Source organism: Bombus vancouverensis, chromosome 1 (genome assembly GCF_051014615.1).
Source record: "Bombus vancouverensis nearcticus chromosome 1, iyBomVanc1_principal, whole genome shotgun sequence".
NCBI classification, from domain to species: domain Eukaryota; kingdom Metazoa; phylum Arthropoda; class Insecta; order Hymenoptera; family Apidae; genus Bombus; species Bombus vancouverensis.
The window spans coordinates 10,031,512-10,054,681 of NC_134911.1; the positions used below are offsets into that span (position 1 = coordinate 10,031,512).

The 23,170-nt window shown below is 34.4% G+C and overlaps 3 protein-coding genes across 7 annotated transcripts; 2 read left to right on the forward strand and 1 right to left on the reverse strand.

Annotated features, from left to right (window-relative positions):
• Positions 1–99: 99 nt before the first annotated feature.
• On the forward strand, positions 100–3,406 carry LOC117153244 (lipopolysaccharide-induced tumor necrosis factor-alpha factor). 2 transcript variants are annotated; one of them, XM_033327110.2, is made up of 4 exons: positions 100–220; positions 1,253–1,384; positions 2,056–2,200; positions 2,274–3,406. In XM_033327110.2, exons 2-4 carry the CDS (start codon positions 1,273–1,275, stop codon positions 2,374–2,376), a joined length of 360 nt encoding a protein of 119 aa, XP_033183001.1. In that variant the 5' UTR covers positions 100–220; positions 1,253–1,272; the 3' UTR covers positions 2,377–3,406. The 2 variants fall into 2 exon arrangements, with proteins under 2 accessions (XP_033183001.1, XP_076474168.1); XM_076618053.1 differs by lacking the exon at positions 100–220 and adding an exon at positions 875–894.
• awd (nucleoside diphosphate kinase) lies at positions 3,376–4,377 on the reverse strand. Its single transcript, XM_033327935.2, has 3 exons — positions 4,150–4,377; positions 3,729–3,830; positions 3,376–3,651 (listed from the first exon to the last, which is right to left on the reverse strand). The coding sequence occupies exons 1-3, from the start codon at positions 4,327–4,329 to the stop codon at positions 3,418–3,420; spliced, it is 516 nt and encodes a 171-aa protein (XP_033183826.1). The 5' UTR covers positions 4,330–4,377; the 3' UTR covers positions 3,376–3,417.
• A 572-nt stretch (positions 4,378–4,949) lies between these two features.
• On the forward strand, positions 4,950–19,651 carry sxc (O-linked N-acetylglucosamine (GlcNAc) transferase sxc). Of its 4 annotated transcripts, none has more exons than XM_076618005.1 (13): positions 4,950–5,519; positions 6,006–6,063; positions 8,494–8,644; positions 8,722–8,965; positions 9,137–9,205; positions 12,648–12,844; positions 15,089–15,178; positions 15,244–15,424; positions 15,558–16,160; positions 16,249–16,763; positions 17,513–17,966; positions 18,052–18,428; positions 18,516–19,651. In XM_076618005.1, exons 2-13 carry the CDS (start codon positions 6,057–6,059, stop codon positions 18,706–18,708), a joined length of 3,081 nt encoding a protein of 1,026 aa, XP_076474120.1. In that variant the 5' UTR covers positions 4,950–5,519; positions 6,006–6,056; the 3' UTR covers positions 18,709–19,651. The 4 variants fall into 4 exon arrangements, with proteins under 4 accessions (XP_076474120.1, XP_033183823.1, XP_033183824.1 ...); XM_033327932.2 differs by lacking the exon at positions 6,006–6,063 and having other exon boundaries at positions 4,950–5,236; positions 5,292–5,519; XM_033327933.2 differs by lacking the exon at positions 6,006–6,063 and having other exon boundaries at positions 4,950–5,236; positions 5,344–5,519.
• The last annotated feature ends 3,519 nt before the right edge of the window (positions 19,652–23,170 follow it).

Genomic DNA, 23,170 nt, shown 5'->3' on the forward strand with positions numbered 1-23,170 from the left:
TAATTAAAGTATCTCACTTATCATTCTGATAAAACTATAGATAACTTACGTATCTTTTGACGTTTTTCGTAGAATCTCCCACCTTTACTGTTCTGATAGGTAATATATATGTGAATTTAACGGCTATGAATGCCAACTTGAACCTCAGTAGTTGGGTGTCAACGTTATATATCGATCATCGATTAGTGATAAATTGGGCGTATATCAATAGTTGCAAGAGGTAAGTACGTGTGTACGTAATTAGAAATGAATTAGCATATCTACACACTCTTAGTTTAGCGAGAAATAAAACATTTCGTCACGAAAAAATCAATATCTTAAGAGTATGAATATTTACAAAACATTGGAGTGGTCGTTTTATCGTGATGTATGATTTAGCGTAATTTTATTACACTAAATATATAATATCGATCGGTCGGTAGTTTAATTTTTTGGTAATATAATCAACCAATACATTGGTTCAATTTTATTACATTTTTTTGTAACATATAGTGAGGATGTTTATATGGAAACTCGTTTTCATAATTAATTATTTTATCAGTGCCTTATGGCATGTAATTTGTATAGCAAATAAATTGCTAGAAATCGCGTTTAATATGTTTTCCCAGTTGATTTAATCGATTTCGGTATTTAGAAATTTCTTCAAGTTTGATAATCCAATCTTTTTTTTTTCTTTTTTTGTTAATATGACACGTATACAATGAAATAAAATAACTTGAATACTCGCATTCTAGACACCGCAACTCATTCGGTAATAACTTGCGCAACATTAGATTATGGTTACGAAACCTTCTGTATTTGCTGTAGAACTATTACAATATAAATTGTTGTGTCATTAAACAATTCTTAGAAATTTTAAGTAATTCCAACGAGAAAATAAAAGGCCACTATATAGTAAATATTTTTCTGTTTATCAGGCACATTATATAGTATTAAGTATATATTTAATTTTATATTATATATCTAATTTTAAATTATTATATTATATTATATTAGTTCCTCCAACATCAATACGGTCAGATATATACGAAACATAATGTTAAAATATCAAATGTTCTCATTCGACATATCTGATTTCTTATAAAAATTCTCAATCTGATTGGTTACGAGGATAACTGATAGTGTTTTTTATAATTAATAAAGTTAACTCTAATATATTCTATTAAAGAATCAATTCTAGTCGATTCACATCAATTTCCTGAATAACAACTAAAAGAAAATGGATTTTTATGATTGATGCAATGTTTTTTAGATAAGAATTAAAATATTGTCATGGAAAAAAGTGCAACAATGTCGCCACCACCACCACCACCACCACCTGGTTTTATCCCACCACCACCATGTCATTCTGTCCCACCACCGTCATATGAGCAACCACAAGGAAGTACGTAAAAATATATAAGTACTGAAATGATAAGATCATGCAATAACTTTCATTATTAGATAGCATCAGTAGGTACCCTGGAAGCCAAGAAAATAACAATATGCATAAAGTGATTTAATGACTAACATTTAGAAGTGTTTGATTATTTATGTATACGTTAATACCGCTGCAACTACCACCCTGATATGAAAATTGCGGTTTACCAGTAATAAAATGTAACAAAATTTATTAGGACAATTTGCTAGTTGCTTTACAACTTGGAGACTGTTAAGCAAGCTGCTTCCCAAATAGGTAGCTGCATTTTGTAATAATTCCAGAACAATATTTTTCCATGTTGTGTACATTGCAAATTGTGATGCACATCTGTTCTGAAAATGGAATCTAGAGAGAATATTTTCATAAACAAAGTCAATCTAAAGTAAAAGCTCGGTATGCATTACAGTTAAACCCCAACCATATATAATAGATTTCTCATACATACAAAGTACTACAGACCATGCTGTTTGCTTCTTGAAGCATTTATTAAATATTAAGATATATAAAAAGTTGTTCTAATATTTATTAATATTTTCCACCTATATACGTTTTGTTATTATAAAATAAATCTTGATTGTTACATAAATGTTAGTGATTATTATTGAATATTGTTTTTCAAGAATATAATTTTACAGGTCCCGTTATCATAAGGAATTTAAATTTTGGTCCTGAACAACAGCATATAATATGTCCTTCTTGTCATGCAAATGTGCTCACAGTAATTGAAAGGGAAGCAAACATGAAAACTCATCTCTTCGCATTAGGACTATGTATTTTAGGGTAATTATAAATTATGATTGATCATTGATTTTTGAAAAGAACAAGATGTAATTATATTTATAATTATTTCTAGATGCTGGTGTTGTGTTCCTTGCCCTTACTGCATGGATAGTTGTTTGGTAACAAAACATTATTGTCCTAGTTGTAGATCATATTTAGGACAAAGTGATAATTAATTCTATGGTAACATTGTCAAAACCATTTCCTTATATATATATATATATAATATAATATATATTATATAATATAATATATATATAATATAATATAATATATATTATTCTAACTTTTTATAAGGCATAAACAATATTTTGCGCATTTATTTTATAAAATTACTTTTTTTTAAAGTGTTCATAATCTTGAAAATATGACCAAAAAACATAGATTTTTTACATAAGGTTGTAGATGCTTATTCCAACTTAAGTTAATTGGTTAATTAACTTAATTTTAATGATTAGAAATTTAAAGTTGTCGATATAATTTATAGAAAGGTAACTTTTAAATCAATTTTGTAATTGTATTAATATCTCGTTTTATACTTTTTAGCACTCAATTGTAAATTTAAACACTATTTTAAATATGACTGCTAAACAAGTACAGATGTTCATTTTAATATTATACATATACTATATATATTATATACAGGGTGGTTGGTAACTGGTGGTACAAGCGGAAAGGGGGTGATTCTACGCAAAAAAAGAAGTCGAAAATATAGAATAAAAATTTTTTTTTTAATTTTTCCATCGAGACAACGATCTACAGTGAGATACGTTATAACGTACCGCACGCGTACCGAGCGAAAATTCAAAGTCGATTTTCTCGAAAACAAAGTCTCAAACGAAAAATTTTTATTCTATATTTTCGACTTCTTTTTTCTCATAGAATCACCCCCTTTCCGCTTGTACCACCAATTACCAACCACCCTGTATATAAACAAATATTCTAAAATTTATATTATAAATTTTTATGAAAATTTTTTTAAATGTAAGATCTAGAATTGTAAATTAAAAATGACTATACTACTACCATCAATAATAAGTTTTGTATTAATATACTGAAATCTTTTTATTATTTAATTACATACATTTATGTATAAATCTGATTTATTGCTTCTCAATCAATCTTATGTATAAAAAATCTTTGATGTTATAGTCAGAATGAAGCACATGAAAGAATAGGTATTGCAATAAATATTTTTATTGAAGATTTCACATGTTTTATTCATATACCAAGCTTTCTGACCAAGATGCCCAATCAATAACTTCCTTTTCTTCTCCAAACCAGAGTTTGATCTCTCTATCGGCAGATTCAACAGAGTCGGAGCCATGAATAATATTGCGTCCAACATGGATACAATAATCACCACGAATTGTTCCAGGTGCAGAATCCGCTGGATTTGTTTGTCCTAACATAACACGGCCAGTTTTTACTATGTTTAAACCTTCCCATACCTGAAAAACAATTGTTAAATTTAATTAACATACAAATAATATCTTTTAATTGTATTATACAAAAAACAACTATGTACCATTGGCACAACTGGTCCTGAGCTCATGTATTTAATTAAACCTGGGAAAAATGGTTTGGATGCCAAATCTGCATAATGTTTCTTTAATAAATCCTCATTTGGCTAAAAAAAAAAAAGAAACTTTAATAATAACATAATTTTAATGCAAATAACGAAATCTATTGCACATCAATGGTATATAAAACGAATATAATACAAGACCCGTAAACTAGTATTTCTGCTAATTATCTTGACACAAGATAATACAATGTCATAGAGATTAGTAATGAAGGTCACGACAATTATCATTTAATGTACAATCGATAAAATACGATAAGTACTTACGAAATGAAAATTTTTAATCACGTGGTTGTTAGAAACTAAAAAATGCATATTTTTTCTGGAGTGAATCGGATACGTAAGCATATGTAGAGGAACTTACCTGTATCATTTTCATTGCTACAAGTTTAAAACCTCTGTCTTCAAAACGTTGAATTATTTTACCAATGAGTCCACGTTGAACACCATCGGGTTTAACCATAAGGAAAGTACGTTCCTTATTTCCTGCCATTATTAATCTACAAAATAAACGAAGTAAAACTAATACAGAGCACAAAACCATATGACGCCGGCACCAGCACCGGAAGAATGAGAACGAAGAAGAGAATCAGGTCTTCGGTTATTCGAATTCTTTCAATGTGGTGGGGAAGCCATTCTCGAACTCTTACCGTACGGCGCTCGTGTATCATCGTTCAGGAGTGGTAACAATAATTTCTGCTCAATGTTTTAGTTCCCCTTAATCTTTTATAATATTTCTGTAAAATAAACATATTATTTCTAGTTGCAAATATTTTTATTTTAAACTATACTATAATTAGTGAAATAGGATGTAATTTAAAACGATAATATGATTAAATATTGTAATAGTTACACAAAGATAGAAAAAAGAATCGATGCAATCAAGAAATATTTTGTTTCATTGATTATATTTTCGAACAAGAATTTTTAATTTGAACTGTTATTATGCTAAAAAATTTCACACAATTATTAATTAATTCTAATTTGAGCTATACATCAAATTTTCTTACGTTATATGACATTTAAGGCATATATTATAATAGTTTCATCAATCAAAAACGATTTTTACATTAAGAATTTGCAGGGTTCGTGAAATACAATAGCCGCGTGTGCACAAGTTGATTATCGGTTATATTAATATGACGTATTTCCCGCGCGTAGAACGCAACGAGTTAGAGACTTGGAATACGTTCATCGATTGGTTTTTCGCATCAGACTGTATTACGTTCGTGGTTCGAGTTATTATAGAATTGACAAGCCGTCGTTTGTGAAGAACTCGGCTATCGTGATAAAAACTTATAGAAAAAATACTTTTGAATAACAAAATAATTGATCATTATATAATTTGTGTCTTATGTGATTTGCATATTGTCTAGTAATTCTCGGTTTAAGTAAAGTGCTTGAAAATCCATAATGGCGCACGCTACAAGATCGCGCTAGTGTATACCAATGTAAGTGCCGCACGTTTTTGTTTCCGTTTTTCGGAAAGTAAAAAGTCCTTTTCAGATTTCATTTATATACAACTTTCGATTTTGATACTGGATTTTGGCAAGAACAGTGGCCCTTGATTACCAACTTCTTACGCCGTTCTTGTTCATGTATCATTTTTTATGGTGGTCGTCATCATGCAAGCACAGCAGCAGCCACAGCAGCAACAGCAGCAGAATCATCAACAAATCGCAGGCACCAGTGTCATTCTCAAGATGAACGAGATACAACAGCTTTCGACAGTTGGTACGTAGTCAAATGATTTTTAACTACGTACCATTCCATTTTCACAATCAAAATTGTATTCGCGAGGTGTCCGATCAGATGAATAATGAGTTTGCAGATATTGATTTTGAAATGTTCTGATTCGTGTTACTAAAAGTACATCATACAAATTTCTGCTTAATATCGGCAAGTAAAGATTATACAGATTTATTTATTGTTATGTATTTTATTTATCCATTTATTTAATGTATTGATATGATTTGTAAGATTTTCCACGATATGTCCGCGATTTGGTTAATCTTAATAATCTGACTGGAATTAAATTTTAATTTAAAAAAAATATTACCGAATAAAATTGTACATTAGTAGAGAAACAATCATCATCAATATTTCGTTTAATTTATGTGCATGATATATGTATTTTATACATCATTTAATTTATCGCAATGTGCCGTAATAACATAAAACAGAGGTATATACATAACTATGTGCAAATGATATTTATAGGTATATAATAAAAAATAGAAAACGTCATATAAACGGGAACCTAATAAATCTATGGCAGGTATATATTCTCCTTTTCTACAAATCTATCAGAAATTTATTATGATATATGTATGTATATATTATTGCTGTCTTTAACATTATTCGGTAATTTTAGAATTCATTTTACTTTCTTTACGAATCGAAGCATTATTATTTTGTCGTTGTTGTGTGTGGATTTCTCCCGTTTAGAAGCTTTCTTAAGCTACCTACTCTTCCCTCTTACTCTTCAGTCGCTGTTTCCGCTTCATCAAAGTGACGGTGGAATATTCCACTCGGTATCGGTACCTATACCATCTGCTTTCCGTTCGAAAGAGTGGGGATGACCGTCCCTTCGCATAGCGCCAGTGGTTCTCTTTTGCTAGTTAGTGTAATAATTTTGCAATTAAACGTTTGGTTGCTGTATCAATTCATATATCAAAATTTCATGATATCTCTATTTTATTTCTCTCTCTAGAATCAATATTATTTTAAATCTTAAATTAGGTGATAATATGTTTCGACTTCAACAAACATATGTTATACTTTTTGTTGAATTTTCTGTATGAAGTTTCAAGAATCAATATTGCAATACTACAAAAGTTACTTCGACCTTTGAGATGTAAATTTTGATATTAAAAATAGGCAACCGATTTCAAAAGTCAGTTTTATTTATGCAGATTGAGAACCACTATTGTAATTTCTTTGTGTGCCCCCAGCCACGTACTATGTACACGCGCCTTAGGAGTTACCGAATTTTTTTTTTATATTCGTTATAATTTAGTTTTTATATTCGGCTATGTCATTATAAAAATTCGGCTTCCATGTCATTATAAAAATAATTTTCACTTTGAAATTAATTTTTAGTAAAAGTTGATTGCATGTGAAGAAGATGTTTGGTTTCGTTCATAAATTGAAAATACAAATTTTCTGCTCTTTATTAGATTTTGCGTTGATTTTCTGATTATTAGTTGTTATTATTGATAAGTAAAATGTTATAAGTTGAAACGTATTACATGTTTTTTTTTATTAGATTTTGTATATTATATGTAACCATACTTTCATATATATTCGATACATTTTTTCATTAATAGAAAGATTGTAACAAGGATAAAATTAGCAAAACAACGATAACATAGATTTATTTGTTAGATCAGATAGTTTACGTTTTCGTTACTAAAAATAACTTAACATTAACTCTATAAACGTCTATTAGTTATATCAGCAATGATAAAAAAGCAAAATTATCAAACGCAAGAGACAAAATGTAGAAGGTGAAAATCATGGGGCACCGAGCATAATATCTACGGTGTTGAGCCGGGTGTCTTCCTTACCCCCATCTCTTGATTTTACCCAGCGATGCAGGAGTCCGCCATAGTCATCGAGTTGACCAATCAGGTTGCTTCTTGGTCTATGAGAGACCGGGGATAACCTGGCCAAAGCGTAACTTGTATAGAAACACAGAGGCCACGGTGTGTACAGAAACGAGGAAATAATAGGTACCGTTGCGTGGCTTGAAATAACGAAGGAATAGTACACACAAAGAAAGTGAATCTGAAGGATAAAATTAATTTAGAATTAGCTAGCAGATACTACCGAAGAAAAAAATTGAGTTACCAATATTGAAACGTGGAAAAGTCTCGAATTTGTATCAGAGGTGATTGTGTGAAAACAGTGTGCGTATCGGAATTGGGAAGAAGAGAATAACGCGTTTGGAACAATTTCGTGGACAAAATGAGTATAAAACTGGCAGAGAAGAAAGAAAACATAATAAAAAATTCGACCGGTATAATTGGAAACGTGCTCAATAGTTCGGATGACGTTTGTAATGGAACCGTCGAGTGGCAAAATGGACAGAATCTTCTAGTTGTTACACAAGATACGCAAGGCAAAGAGCTAATTGCAATCACTGATAATCAAACCATTAACGTTGCAGTTGACTCCTATTGTTCGTATTTTTTAATTCCTACTTTCTTTTCTCATGCTATTTTAAGTTTCCAAAAAATCGGCTAAACAAATTGATATATTTTATTCTGCGCGCGTGTATAGGTATATTTTATTTATGTAAACTTTTGTGAAGTTTATAATATGAAGTAAGCACTTTGAAATTAAGATAGTGCCATAAAAACACTTAAATTATATTTTTATTTATATACAATAGATCGTATTAAGTACCCAGATGCTTTTCAAACAGGAATATTCCATGTAAATCATCTACAATATGCATATTTCTTATTCGTGTAGTGATATATTAGCAGCACTTGTAGTTCAATATATACATACATATATATATATATATATTTAAATATGTGCAAAAATAACTAAATTTACATGAAAAATTGATAAATATTATATTCTGTAAAAAGTATTATTTTACACATTATTGCATTTTATATTTACGTGAATATTGACAAATTTTATTTTTATATAATTTTTAAGATTACTTAGATATCCATAAGTTAATGTTTTTCAGGGCTACTGGAACTTGCTCATAGAGAATATCAGGCAGGAGATTATGAGAATGCGGAAAGACATTGTATGCAACTCTGGAGGCAGGAAACAAATAACACAGGAGTTCTTCTATTATTGTCTTCTATTCATTTTCAATGTAGAAGGCTAGAAAAGTAAGCGACCTGTTCCACTTATTATGTAACTTTTAAATAAAATACAGTACTAATAAATTTCTGTTCTTGCATTTCAGATCTGCACATTACAGTAGCTTAGCAATAAAGCAGAATCCGTTATTGGCAGAGGCTTACAGCAATCTTGGAAATGTTTACAAGGAACGTGGCCAACTACAGGAAGCTTTGGAAAACTATCGACATGCTGTTAGATTGAAACCAGATTTCATTGATGGTTACATCAATCTAGCAGCTGCATTAGTAGCTGCAGGAGATATGGAACAAGCAGTTCAAGCATATGTAACTGCTCTACAATATAACCCTGTGAGAAATCCACTCTGTTATTAATACATATTTCTTTCTAGTCCTTTACATATAGTTTAAATGCTACTACATTATGTTAAATATAGTTTTGACTTATTTTCTAAAGATTGCTTGTTTACTGCTTGTTTATAGGATTATTCAATATAGATTTTACGTTTTTATATGTTACAGGATCTTTACTGTGTGAGAAGCGATCTCGGTAATCTTTTGAAAGCATTAGCAAGACTTGATGAAGCCAAGGTAGGTTTTCTTTATCTGCTACACATTGTTGTAAATTAATTTAATTTAACGTGACATGCACATATTCGGATGCATCAATACCACAATCAAATACTAGGATATTGACTTTTGCAGTCTCATTTTGACAATTTTTTTTGACAAGGTACAGATGCATTTCGTAAAATGTGCGCAAGTACTAGTTGGCAGCTCTATAGAACAACCAGGAACAACTGGTATCCATATACTAGAGGCGAAAAGCTCTTTCTCTTTGCGGTGAAAAAAGATATTTGCGCGACGCATGGTGGCCTACTATCAGAATTAGCTTTTAAAAAGGCATGAACAGAAAATTTAAGTTTTGGTAGTAGATTGCCCATTGTGCGTGTTTTTCCATTTAATTAACTAATCACTGCGTTTGGTGTCTTTGTTTTTATTTGCCTTTTTATTGAGAATCAACAAAGATGCTCGGAGCAAAATAATGTTCTTTTCAAGACACCAAACGCAGCATGAGGGTTTAAGTTTAAAATTAGCTGAAAACTATATAGAATCCCTCTTCGCATTGCGCGTTTTGGAATAACACTGATAAGAGTAACAACAAAATTTCCTTACTTGGTGTTATTGCAAAGTTTAACTTGCTGATCCTATTACAGCAGTATCTTTTTTTATTATTGATTAAGTAAAAAATATTAATTTTTTTCTTACAAGCTACAATAGGATTAGCAGCGCGCGAATGTAGCATTTAAGCTCATCTCATTTGATTCAACTCATTCTGAATGTGTATTTACTTTAGGTATACTGATCCGTTACATATACGTGGACAAATGCGACCTTTCTTTTCCACTATCTCTACTCTTTCCAATTTTAAAAGTAAACAAGTTGTGTGTACAATGATAATTGCGCGAGATCACTTGACCATTTCCACACCTATTGTAATGTCTAATATAAAAAATTGATAATTTTTTATGAATCTATGTAAGCCGTTTGTGCATCAAAATATTTTTTAATTTGGAAACTCACGGGACTTTTCTGACTCCCACAAGTTTCATTTGTTGCAATGATACATAGAAAAATAAACAAGTCAAGTGGTCTACTTCATAATAGCAGCGCGGCGCGGCGATAGTCGACGAGTAGAAATAATTGCAGACAGTATAAATTGCTGACAATTTTGCTTTATCTACATTGATTACCCATTGGTGTCTTTATTTAATATTTTGTACTTTCTGCAATCAAACTCATCGACAGAACTTACTGCAGCAAAGAGAAAAGCCTTCCGTTGAATTTCCTGTCGTTCTTAAGCGCTCTCTAGTTCACTTGTTCGTTTTTCGCTTAGTACGTTTTGCCACCAATAATGTTACATTTACAGAATGATATCGGTTCGAACTACTGGTCTATGGGACTATAAAATGAAAGTTGATTTTAACAGGAAAATGGTTTTTTAAATTTATCTTTCTTGCTCATAGCTATAAAAAGCGACGTACACATTCATTCGTGGTCTTTATAATTTTTTAAAACATCGTTAATGTATTGAGATCGAGATTAAGACGTTTGTTGTACTTTATATAAGGTGATTTAATTTGTTCTTTCCTTCTTGTTAATTGGGGAATCTATTTTCAATGTAATTGTTAACGATCGATATTGAGGAACTGGGATAAGAATTGCACGATTATAATATGGTGGCTGACGAGCTCAGCGAAGCGTGTCTTTCAGCGGCACGCATAACTAGGTACCTCTGTATACGTATTTAAAAAAGAAAAGAAAATATAAAAAAAAGATAAAAAAAATTAAAAAGACAAAGTTGAGGCGAAGAGTATCAGTGAAGAGACATTAACGCAGCTGTATTGTTGTTGTGGATGGGATGATCAACTCTAGGAGGGGAAGTCGGAGCAATGTGATTGGTCGGTTACCACGGGTTCCTTCGTCAAAGGGTGAATCTGAATCTGGTTATTCAGTAACACACTGTCTCTCGGTCTAAGTTTATTATGAGAACTTGCGAGCCGTACCTACCGTCAACCTACCAAAGGGTACACTGCAGGTAAAGTAATTCCCAAGGCCGATCTCTGAACATTCCATCAGACCAATTGGCTCCGCTGTTTCGAAAGAGATTGAAAGTTGGATCATTTTAACTCGGGATAGAAAGGTTTAGCAGCATCTGTGTTTACGACGTTCGTATGCGATTCCAGATACGGAAGCACGGAAATACGGATGAAGATCTTATGAACGACTCATTTCTATTTCTCCATTGAAACGAGAATCCTCTGTTAAAGCTCATCCAACTTCAACGTTTCTATCCATATCCAGTTATCCTGATGCTACGAATCCTATTCGTTTCTATCATCCAGCCTCTCTTTACCGCTTCCCATAGAGATCGGCCGACTGTAAATGCCCTTTTTACTTATCGTTTAGGTACGGATTACTCTGTTTTTTATAACAATGCAGCCCGCCTCTCGGCACGCGCGATGCACATCCCTGCTTGACCCTTAGGAGCGTCGTCATATAAAGAAGATTTTCGACAAATATTTTCCTAGGGATAAACGATAATATAAATTTAATTGATGGTAAATGTTGATCAAGGGAACATATGGGTAATGAAGAACAATGTTTGTTTAAGCTCGTCGACTGAGAATGGACAATGTTGGAGGTGAATTGGCCAAGTGAATTGAGCAGAACTGAAGTAACAATGGCGAGGGGCGTACTACGTGCTGTCGAGTCCACCGGACGCATTCCGGAGAATCGATAGACACGAGACAGGACACCCGTATCGCTTATTTTCTACGATGACGTTTCTAGCGCGCACCTAAATCCTTTTCTCCTGTTTTCACACTAGATTCCAATCCACTTACACATTGTATGATTTGCAAAATGGGTCTCGTTCTCTCTGTTTCTGATTCTTTCTCGTTTTTCTTCGAAAGAAGTCATATCCCAAGCTAAAGCAAATCTTACACAAAATTCTATAAATCTCTCGCGTTAGCATTTTACATGTCATTAAATGCACCAAGATACAAAATCGCGTAAAATTATCTAATGTCCAAGCGTTTATCAAATTTTTCTTCATCACCAACGAAGTTTCTATTTTTTCATCGAATATCGATCGCTAATAATGAATATTGAGAATGTAATAAAGAAATAATCGCGCAATCGATAAACGTGATAAAGTTCATCACGTAAAATTGAATACAATTGATTCTTAAAGGTATTTATATCAACTCTGTTACGAACAAAATACTTGGCGCGGATGATTTGCATTAAGAATTGTTCGAAGTAAAGGGATGTAGAACAAGGAAAAAGGAGATAACGAAGCAAGACATGGAGGACGAATGTATGAAGAGATAATTTTATTCTCTGAAATTTCTCGAAGGTGGTGAAATGTGTGAAAGCTGCGGCGCGGCGAGGAGAGGCCGGGCAAAGCGCGCGGCGCGTCTCTCACAGTACGGGAACATCTTCTCTGATCCTCTGTTTATGTCTATAGGCTTGCTATCTAAAGGCGATTGAAACGCGGCCAGACTTCGCAGTCGCATGGAGTAATCTTGGCTGTGTATTCAACGCTCAAGGCGAGATTTGGTTGGCGATCCATCACTTCGAGAAGGCCGTAGCTTTGGACCCAAATTTCCTGGACGCCTACATCAATCTTGGCAATGTACTCAAAGAGGCTAGAATCTTTGATAGGTGAGATTAAATCATTGATTTCTAGCGGCTCTATATTCGTACATTTCGTTAGAACGTTTGAATTGGCATTTTATTTGAAATAAGGTAGATACTTGCATGTTCAAATAGGATATTAACATACATGACAATTTTCACAACAATTTGTTGAACTGGTTTAAACGGCGAAATAATGCAACAACCGTTGGCAATACATAGAATGTTTATTCATAATTCTGCGCTAGTAACAATAATTTTATAATTTGTGATATTGCTTTAAAATACTAGTATTTTCAAAACTTGCAATTGAAACGTTTAACTTCTCGGTCGATAGTACGTGAAACGGCCAATGTTCGGCAAGAAAATAAAAATCATTCGATATGCGAGTAGATTTATATAAAGATTATATAAAAATCTTCTTCTTTTGTTGTTATAATACGACAATACAAAACTTCACAGTAAGACGTATAATAATAAAGAGAAACATGAGAATACGCCTTAGCGATAGGGATAGAGTCCCGGCTTACCAGCCGGAGGCCCTAGGTTCGATTCTCATGAAACCTTCTTTCTCGTTTTTCGTCGGCTCCTACAATAATTTAAAAGGCTCCTACAATAATTTAAAATGCACAGTATGATCGATCGTCGTCTCTTCAATTTCTCATAGACGACGGTTTATAAAGTCTGTGCTAAAAAAATCTGACTTATAGTTATACCATTAATGTTCAATACTGTTACGTTAATTGGAGAGTCACAAGTCAAACAATATATTTTTGTGCCAATATAATGGGACTGTTTTCACGAAAGTTCTTTGCTGATTTTCGGTAAGAAAATGTTTCGTGCTCGAACGAAATGTGCTCTATTTTTACTTTTGCCGCGCGAAAAGAGACGAACGAGGTCGGAAGGTTTCACACGTTTTCCGTTTCTGAAACACGTTTACCAAGAATTCGCGAGCAAAGCGCATGAGCCGACGTGTAAACACCGAATCGATATTCATACAGCGTCCTTTGAAGTTCATCGTCCTTTGTTTCTCCAGAGCGATGCCCGCTGGCAACCTTCACTCGTGCATTACGCGAATTCCTAATTTCTTAGGTGTGTTAGCGGCTTTCATTATTTTCTATTATTTTGGTAATGTCACGCAGCATGTGTAAATTTGAAAACGATCCATTTATTCTGGATTTTCCGTATTTATTACGATATTTGAGATATCATCGGTTCTTACCGTAAGATATTTACATTTAAAAATTTAGTGAAAAAGAAACAACGATAATACGTAAAATCGATGTATAAACAAGCATAGAGATGATTTACACATGTCGCGAATTCATGTCCTGTTCGCCTTCCGAGAATCTCGACCTTCTTGTCATACGTACGTATCCACACAGCCTCTTTAACGGAGAGAGAATGGGGCTTGCTTGGCAACAGATGCGAAATTACCACTGGAATACGAGCTGCATTTTCTTATTTACGAGTGTTCGGAATCCTTGGAATCTAAATTCCAGTTACGCACAATAGCGGGAGAAACTGGAGGGCAACTATCGATTTCAAGGATCGCTCCGCCCCTACGATGGAGAGAGAACCCCTTTTATTCTCCGTGGGAGGGTGTATAAGTTCTTAACGGATATGCCAAAAACGCGTAGCTCGTGGCGAGTTTCACGGCGGAAAGCTGCTCGTGGTATCGTGTCTACTATCTGTCGAGGAAGTTGTTAATTTTGTTTATTGATATTTAAAAGATACATACACGCATACACATACACACACACACACACACACACGCAGACAAATTAATTTATTGAGATATGGAAATGGAGAAGGAATGGACTACCAGTGTGTTGTCGTGTATACAGTGATCTCGCCCTCGACCACGATCGCACCCTCGTTACGCGTGCAATTAGAACGAGCTCTCTCACGATCCTCAACCCGTGGATGTATCTCGTGGATTAAATATAACGTGAAAAGGTTAATTTATAACTATTTTCTGTATAGCGTTACCGGCGTGACACGTCACCGTATGGCGGTGTGCGCGGCACGTGTGCAATTTATCCAAAGACCGTGTGTCGTCGGGTGTGGTATCATCAACCATTGTTACCAAAACCGAAACCAACAAAGAACTTTCTACGCAATTCCACGTATACTTTGATGCGACACTATTGATTCAATTGGAATCGATTAAATTGTGATTCATCGTCCGTTCGTTCAGAAAACGACCTAAATGTTTTCTTTCGTTGTGTGATGAATTTTAACGACATACGAATTTTCTGTTTGTAACAGAGCTGTAGCTGCTTATCTGCGTGCTTTGAATCTCAGTCCTAACAATGCAGTCGTACATGGAAATCTGGCGTGTGTCTACTATGAACAAGGGTAAGCATCAGAGGGAATATACTTTGTTTATTTTTTATCGTGCGTTAACTTATTCTGTTTTACAGGCTTATCGATTTGGCCATTGATACGTACCGTCGTGCTATTGAACTACAACCAAATTTCCCAGATGCTTACTGCAATTTGGCGAACGCGCTCAAGGAAAAGGGACAAGTGGTCGAGGCTGAGGATTGCTATAATACGGCTCTCCGCCTCTGCCCCTCACATGCCGATTCCCTTAATAATCTGGTACTTATATTTATATTCAAATTCCGTGGGAAAGTTTAATGAACAAGACAATAACGTGTAACGCGTTTCTGTCTTCACTTTTTATTATTATTACGTTTCTTCTCTTTGTTATTCGATGTATTCCGAATTTTAGGCCAACATAAAACGCGAACAAGGATACATCGAAGAAGCAACTCGATTATATCTGAAAGCGCTTGAAGTATTCCCTGAGTTTGCCGCAGCTCATAGCAATCTGGCTTCCGTATTACAGCAACAAGGAAAATTAAATGAAGCACTAATGCATTACAAGGAGGCTATTCGTATTCAGCCAACTTTCGCGGATGCGTACTCGAACATGGGCAATACTCTAAAAGAAATGCAAGATATACAAGGAGCTCTTCAATGCTATACAAGAGCTATTCAAATTAACCCCGCTTTCGCTGACGCCCATTCCAATTTAGCTTCGATTCATAAGGATTCTGGAAACATTCCTGAGGCTATTCAATCATACCGAACTGCGTTGAAGCTGAAGCCCGATTTCCCTGATGCATATTGTAACTTAGCGCATTGCCTTCAGATCGTTTGCGACTGGACTGATTATGAAGCTCGAATGAAGAAATTAGTTTCGATTGTTGCTGAACAACTGGATAAGAATAGGTTGCCTAGCGTACACCCACACCATTCCATGCTCTATCCGTTGTCTCATGAATTTAGAAAGGCTATTGCTGCTAGGCATGCAAATCTTTGCATCGAGAAGGTAAATGATATTTTTTAAGTACACGGTTTATCTGAAGCAATAAAAATGCAAATACGTTTGTTTCACGACGGTTTTATATCTGTTACAGATTCATGTGTTACATAAACAACCATACAAGTATCCACGTGAGATCGGTGCTCGCTTAAAGATTGGATATGTCTCGTCAGATTTTGGAAATCATCCTACTAGTCATCTTATGCAATCAATCCCAGGACTGCACGAGAGACAGAATGTTGAAATCTTTTGCTACGCCCTCAGTGCGGATGACGGAACCACATTCCGAGCAAAGATTGCCAGAGAAGCTGAACACTTCGTAGATCTGTCGCAGATTCCGTGCAATGGAAAAGCAGCTGATCGTATTAACGCGGATGGAATTCATATTTTAGTAAATATGAATGGATACACGAAAGGAGCGAGAAATGAAATATTCGCTCTGAGACCAGCACCTGTTCAGGTGATGTGGCTTGGATATCCAGGAACATCAGGAGCTAGTTTCATGGATTATTTAATTACGGATGAAGTTACATCACCATTGGAACTTGCTAATCAATACAGCGAAAAACTTGCTTACATGCCACACACGTATTTTATTGGAGATCATAAGTAAGTCTACAAGATATGCGGTTGCATATAGTATTTTCTCTATAATTGATTGCCACTATGTTTGTCATAATTGATCAGTCGTCATCCCTACTATTGAGTGAATTCTCCTCAAGAAATTATAGTGTTCCCTTTGACATACCGCGGAGTTCGACAGCTGAGTAATGTAACTTAATCGAATTCAATTCCAGTTCTATAAAACAATACTAATTATTCAATGATGAAACGTTCTTATCTCTAATTTGCTTTTAATTAAAATTTTACTAACGTATTTATGAGAGTTTTCTGATTAAAATAAGACCAAACACGATATAGTTCAAATCATATTTACATGTATATATAATAGAAAGAAAATAAGTTAATGTCACTAAATAAGTAAATATATTTCAAATTATTTCGTGCTTAGTTTTGTTTTAATCAGGGAAGCCTCACAATTACATTGGTTAAAGCTTTATTCAATAAGGATTGAAAATAAAAAAGTTCCGTTGTTATTGCTACGTTACGATTGTCTAACCAATATGTTTTTCTTTTATCAAGTCCACTCGCGGACTTCTTCCTCTTTCATTCGCCCTTTTTTTATAAGTTGGGTAAAACGGAGGATCGTATCTGTTACATTCAATCAACTCCTATACATGAAAATTCATCTGAGGACAGCCGAGTAGTCCCGACTTTCGATCAATTATGGAGAAAATACGTACTATACATGAAATTTAATTAACATTTTTTTCTATCTTATATATTTTCTTCTCCAGGCAAATGTTCCCACATTTAAAGGAACGTCTCATCTTAACGGACAAATTGAATATGAAGGGCAAGGTAGCAGATAACGTAGCTGTAATAAATGCCACCGATCTTTCTCCAATGATTGAAAATACATGTGTCAAAGAAATTCGTGAAGTAGTTGTACCGGACGCTGAAAACAAACCAGTAGAAATTTCGCTGAAAGTTGCAGAACTACCAACCACTACTCCTATTGAAACTATGATTGCTTCTGGACAATGCCAAATGTCCGTAAATGGTGTCGTAGTTCAAAATGGTATGGCCACTACGCAAGTGAACAATAAAACAGCTACGGGTGAAGAAGTGCCTCAAAATATTATGATCACAACGAGGCAACAGTATGGTCTACCAGAAGATGCAGTCGTTTATTGCAATTTCAATCAGTTGTATAAAATTGATCCGCTCACGCTTCATATGTGGGCACATGTAAGTTCATTCGTTTTTTCGTAACGAACTTATTTTATTAAAATTATTACGTATTTTATATTTATAAACCGATACTAAATTTCAGATCCTAAAACATGTGCCAAACTCTGTATTGTGGCTGCTACGCTTTCCGGCCGTTGGTGAACCAAACTTACAAGCAACAGCTCAACAGTTAGGCTTAGCTCCCGGTAGAATTCTGTTTAGTAATGTTGCTGCGAAGGAAGAGCACGTTAGACGAGGGCAGTTAGCTGATGTATGCTTGGACACACCGCTTTGCAATGGTCACACTACTAGCATGGATGTTTTATGGACCGGAACTCCGGTGGTTACACTACCAGGTGAAACGTTAGCGTCTCGCGTAGCTGCTAGTCAGTTGAATACTTTGGGATGCCCTGAATTGATTGCACGAACACGACAAGAATACCAGGATATTGCTATTCGTTTGGGTACTGACAGGGAATAGTAAGTAAATCGTTTTCTTCTATCCCTTGTTTTTAGTTTTTATTATCATTAGTTTCGACGTGAATTAACCAACTGTTTCTTTTTAAGCTTGAAAGCAACGCGAGCCAAAGTATGGAAAGCAAGATCTGAAAGTCCTTTATTCAATTGCAAGCTATATGCAGTAGGCATGGAAATGCTGTACAAAAAGATGTGGGAACGTTTCGCGAGAGGCGAAAAACCTGATCATGTGTCAGCAGTAGACAAAACTGAGATGCAAAAATTACTAGCAACTGCATCTTAAGAATAGTTCTCGAATGTTTTTATCTATACAACTTCAATTCCACATCTGTTTTTCTCTCCCCCCTTTTTCGAAAACGTAGCATTTGAAATAGATGGTCGATAATCTATTTCACAAAAATATAATTTTCATATAAATTCCGTTTATTCTGGTATTTACTGTTTTGTATGATAAATCATCGAGCTTAGATTACACAGGATAACGTTATGCGCGTACGTTCAATTAAACATTTGATGTCCCAGAGAAAGAAAAAAATTGTGGATTGTATCATACGAGTCATAAAAAATAATTATGTTATGCCATCGTATCTTTCACCTTATTTATATATATAATACAATTCTCATAGTCAGGTGTTTATACCTTTCGTTCATCTTTGTGGTAATATCGTATGTAGCCTGAATTGGAGTGGGATTATGTACAAGACTAATTTCTTTTTTTTTTTTTCATTGTATAAAGTACACAATTGTATGTATACTGATGAACGTTTGTATTATTAACGTGAAATATGCAGTTGGTATTAGTATTTTTATTCGATTTCCTTTATTTGGAAGGTTTCTGACGCGTTGATTGTTGACAATGTTAAGAGGATATGAAGATGTTCCCTTGATTATTTTTTATGCTATTGTAGTAATATTCGTCGTTTACTTCGAATATGATTGGCTCGTAAAAGAAGATTGAAACACAAAAAAAAGGTTCAGGAGCGGATTACTTACACTAATCTGTTATTGCTAGAAATCGCTGATAGCAAAAAGTGCAAGTTGTATTATATACAATTGGTTAATGAGATAGACGTGTAAATATTAAAAAGATAATTGTTAGTTATTGCTTTAGTTTGATAGTGCGTAAGTTAAGATTAAAGAAATGTGTGAGGTAGCGAAAGACGTTGACTGTAGCAAACTTTGAGATGTACGCCTATAGAATAAACAAAAAATGATTAAAAATATAATTCGAAGGAAAGTGGCTGTTACGTTGTGAGTGTGTTCTGATGAATATGCGATTAGTAAGATTGATTTTTTCTTTGTGAAATTCTTTACTCAGTCTTTTGATATACCAGTTTCACATAGAAAAATACAGGTAATGCTTGAACGAAGAACTTGCTTGAATTTCTTATCTTTATTCAAAACATGATTACTCTATGCAATTTATAATAAAACGAGAAAGAAGGTGCATTTTTAAGTTGAAATAAATTTTGTTTAAAACTCGAGAAGTTAAGATAAGTAGGAAGAACAGCTTGTAACGTCTCGTTGAATTTATTGTATGTATGACCTCATCCGCCCACTATGTGTATTATCAACATTGCACATTCTCGATAATGAATAATTGTCCCCATTACGCACAATTTACATCGAACATACAGATGTAAAAGTAACCATTAAAAATCTCTGTTTCTTAATTACTATTCCGGATGTAGCTCGAACAAATACATCGCACAAGAACTAGCAGCTGTAGAGTGAAACGTAAAATTCAAATATCAAACTTTCATTTCTATAGACGGTAGTAACATATTTGTGTAGATTTACATTAATTCAACATTTGAAGAACATTGAAATAAATTTACCAAAGTCAATAAATTATTAAATTATCTCATTATTGAATTCATAGTTGAAATAATTTAACTATCACTTTGAAATTGTACGACTACACGTACACTTACATACCATTGATTATATAATTACGTATTTAATTTAGAACGATTGCAAACTCATAGGAAAATTGATTTCTTTATTATTTTTTGTAACAAATTGTTTTCGGATTCGTCTTTATATCGTAACTCATGACGCACTATTTTGACGGTTTTATCATAATTCTTAAAAATATGGTTATTTTGCATTCAAATGAATGCAAATGGTGGTACATTATAAACACTCCATGACGAATACGTAAAAGGTACATTGTGAATGTACGTATATAATGTACCAAATAATCATCTTCATGTAAAGGTACGGCATATTCAAAGTAGCAGTAACAAAATTTTTACATTATTCTCCAATCATACGTTTATTAACACGCTAAAATTATAAATTACCCGACTTTCAAGAAACTATACGGTAAATGGCGAAGATGCCTGTTATAGGTAACGAGTATATTACTGATTGTAACGAATAATTAACTTTAATAAACTGTATATCACCTTGGCAAGGAAAAGAGAGAGCGCAAGAGAAAGAGGCAGTATTTTAGAGTTAAATTATTTTTTTAAACTAATAGTCAAATATTACAATCTAAAAATTAGGTTATATTGGCAGCCGCGGAGTTAGAAAAAGAACTTGTCGAAAAAGGAGCAGAGAGAAGTTAAAAGAGAAAGATGACATCATTTTACTCGCGTTTAATTGTCGTTTCTGCGCAAGGTAGAGCAATATCTCTCATAATGATAGAGCACGACGTCGTGGCTCTTGACGCAGTATCGATTGCTCATGACGGTTCCACCACCATGGAAGGGTGAAACTGGGTCGAAAGCATCCTTCCCAACGGTAATACTTCCCTCTGCGTATTCTACTCCGTCCTGCTCGCTCTAAAAAGAGCACCGAAGCTCCATCTCCAGTCGTCACTTGCCATTAATAATAACCATCATTTAAATGCCAACTAATCTTCGCTTCAACGCATTTAAGACGATTCATTAAAAAATTTACCGGTGGCTTATGATCCTCTAATCCGATAATCTTATTATCTCATTTCTTACAAGAACCCCTATTCCTTTATGTTATCTTTTTTACTTTTTGTAACGTTAAAGTTCTTTTAAATTATGGCTGAATAGACATAACCTATCTCTTGGGTTACGACGTACAAATTCGTATACTTTTATTTATCTTGACGATTAAAGCACTGAAAATTGATTTACCAAAAGTTTAGGAAACTTAGGGATTTCGTAAAAGAAACAAATTGCTCGATAACTGATAGACACCGATCTTAGAGACCATATAAAATACATATGTCCGTTTTAGTCACGTCTTTCTTAAAGCTCTTTCATTGTAAGAAAAAAACGAAAGAAAGGAAAAGTTCTGTGAAACCACTTAAATCGAGTCATTAACTTTTATTGGTTTCCCGTGGCTGTTGAATCGCTCGAAGAAACCCCGTTCTGCTTCTCGAGCTAGATTTCGCGAGACGTTTTTCTATCTACATGTATACATATGTAGTTACATACATAGATCACAAAGTTAGCAACGCTAAAAAATTGTGTAAATAGTATAAGAATTCGCATTTAATTTAGTCGTAGTATCATTAAGCTATCGATCCATCTAAACGAATGATTCTACGTTTTCGATAACATCGTACTCGATTCAGTTTGGAGTTTTTAAGTACGAGACTTTATCGTTCGCCTGATTCATCGGTAGGAAATTTTCGAAGACGAAATTGAAAATAAGATTGATTCGACAAAGCAAATTCGGGTTTCTAGGATGAAAATTGAGTAACGTTCGCAACGTGTAAACTCGGTGTGAAAAAATTGTTGGAAATCTTGCGAGAGGGAGACTCGAAAGACCATCGCCACTCCGGTTAGGGTGATTCGCGTTTCAGTTTGCGCTCCGAGCTTCGAAGCAGGGAGGGATCCTTGACATAAATAATCAGTAGTAGAGCACCGCGGTACTGCCCTGTAACCATGGTAACAGCATCGATCGAGGCCTACTACAAAGTCGAAACCAGCTACCCTTCTCGTGCCATGCGTTTCTTTCTGTTTCCCTTCGTTTCCTTTCCTTTTCTTTACGCCCGCGTTTTTCCTCTCCCCTTCCTTCACCCTTCGACTTCCGCCTCCCTCGCGCTCGCTTTCATTCCACTTTGTCGTCGTCCCAGCCCTTCTTCCCGTAATTTTTTTTCTCCCATTTTCTCCCTCTCACTGCATTTCCTTCAATTTCCCTGTGCTCTACTTTCCCAGACTTCTTCGACCTAACCTCTTTACGCTCATGCTCATCTTACTCGACGAGTGTTCTGTATTTTCTTCTGCTTTTTAACTACAATCTTTTTTTTTCGAAAAGACTGTTCGACGATTGACCATCTTGTTTATATCAGAACGAATCGTATTTGCAGATATACGTATATTTTTACAACGTACTTGTACGTACATACAAAAATATAGGGCGCGTCCTTAGCAAAGCCTGGTTTCAACATTGGTTCCCTCGATTGTGGATTAAGAAATAAGTCGTGCACGTTCGACAAAGCAAACTGCTATCGAAGCATTGAAAAAAAGTCGCTTAGTTTTTGCTTTTGCTTGCGCGCAGCACGATTTTGCAACTTTATGCGAAAAGTGTCGTATATGCATACCGTTGATTGCACACTGTTTTCTTTCACACTCGCGCTCTGTTATCTTTCCACCAACGCAACGCGACCACCCTGTCTTTTCTTTTCACCTCATCGTTACGAAAGATAGTCGAGCTCGTTCGATCGACGTATACGCGAGAAAGAGAGACGGTTATTGAGGCTTTTGCAAGCGACCTACGAACTCTCCTCTTCGTTATAAATGATAGTTCAGCTTTCT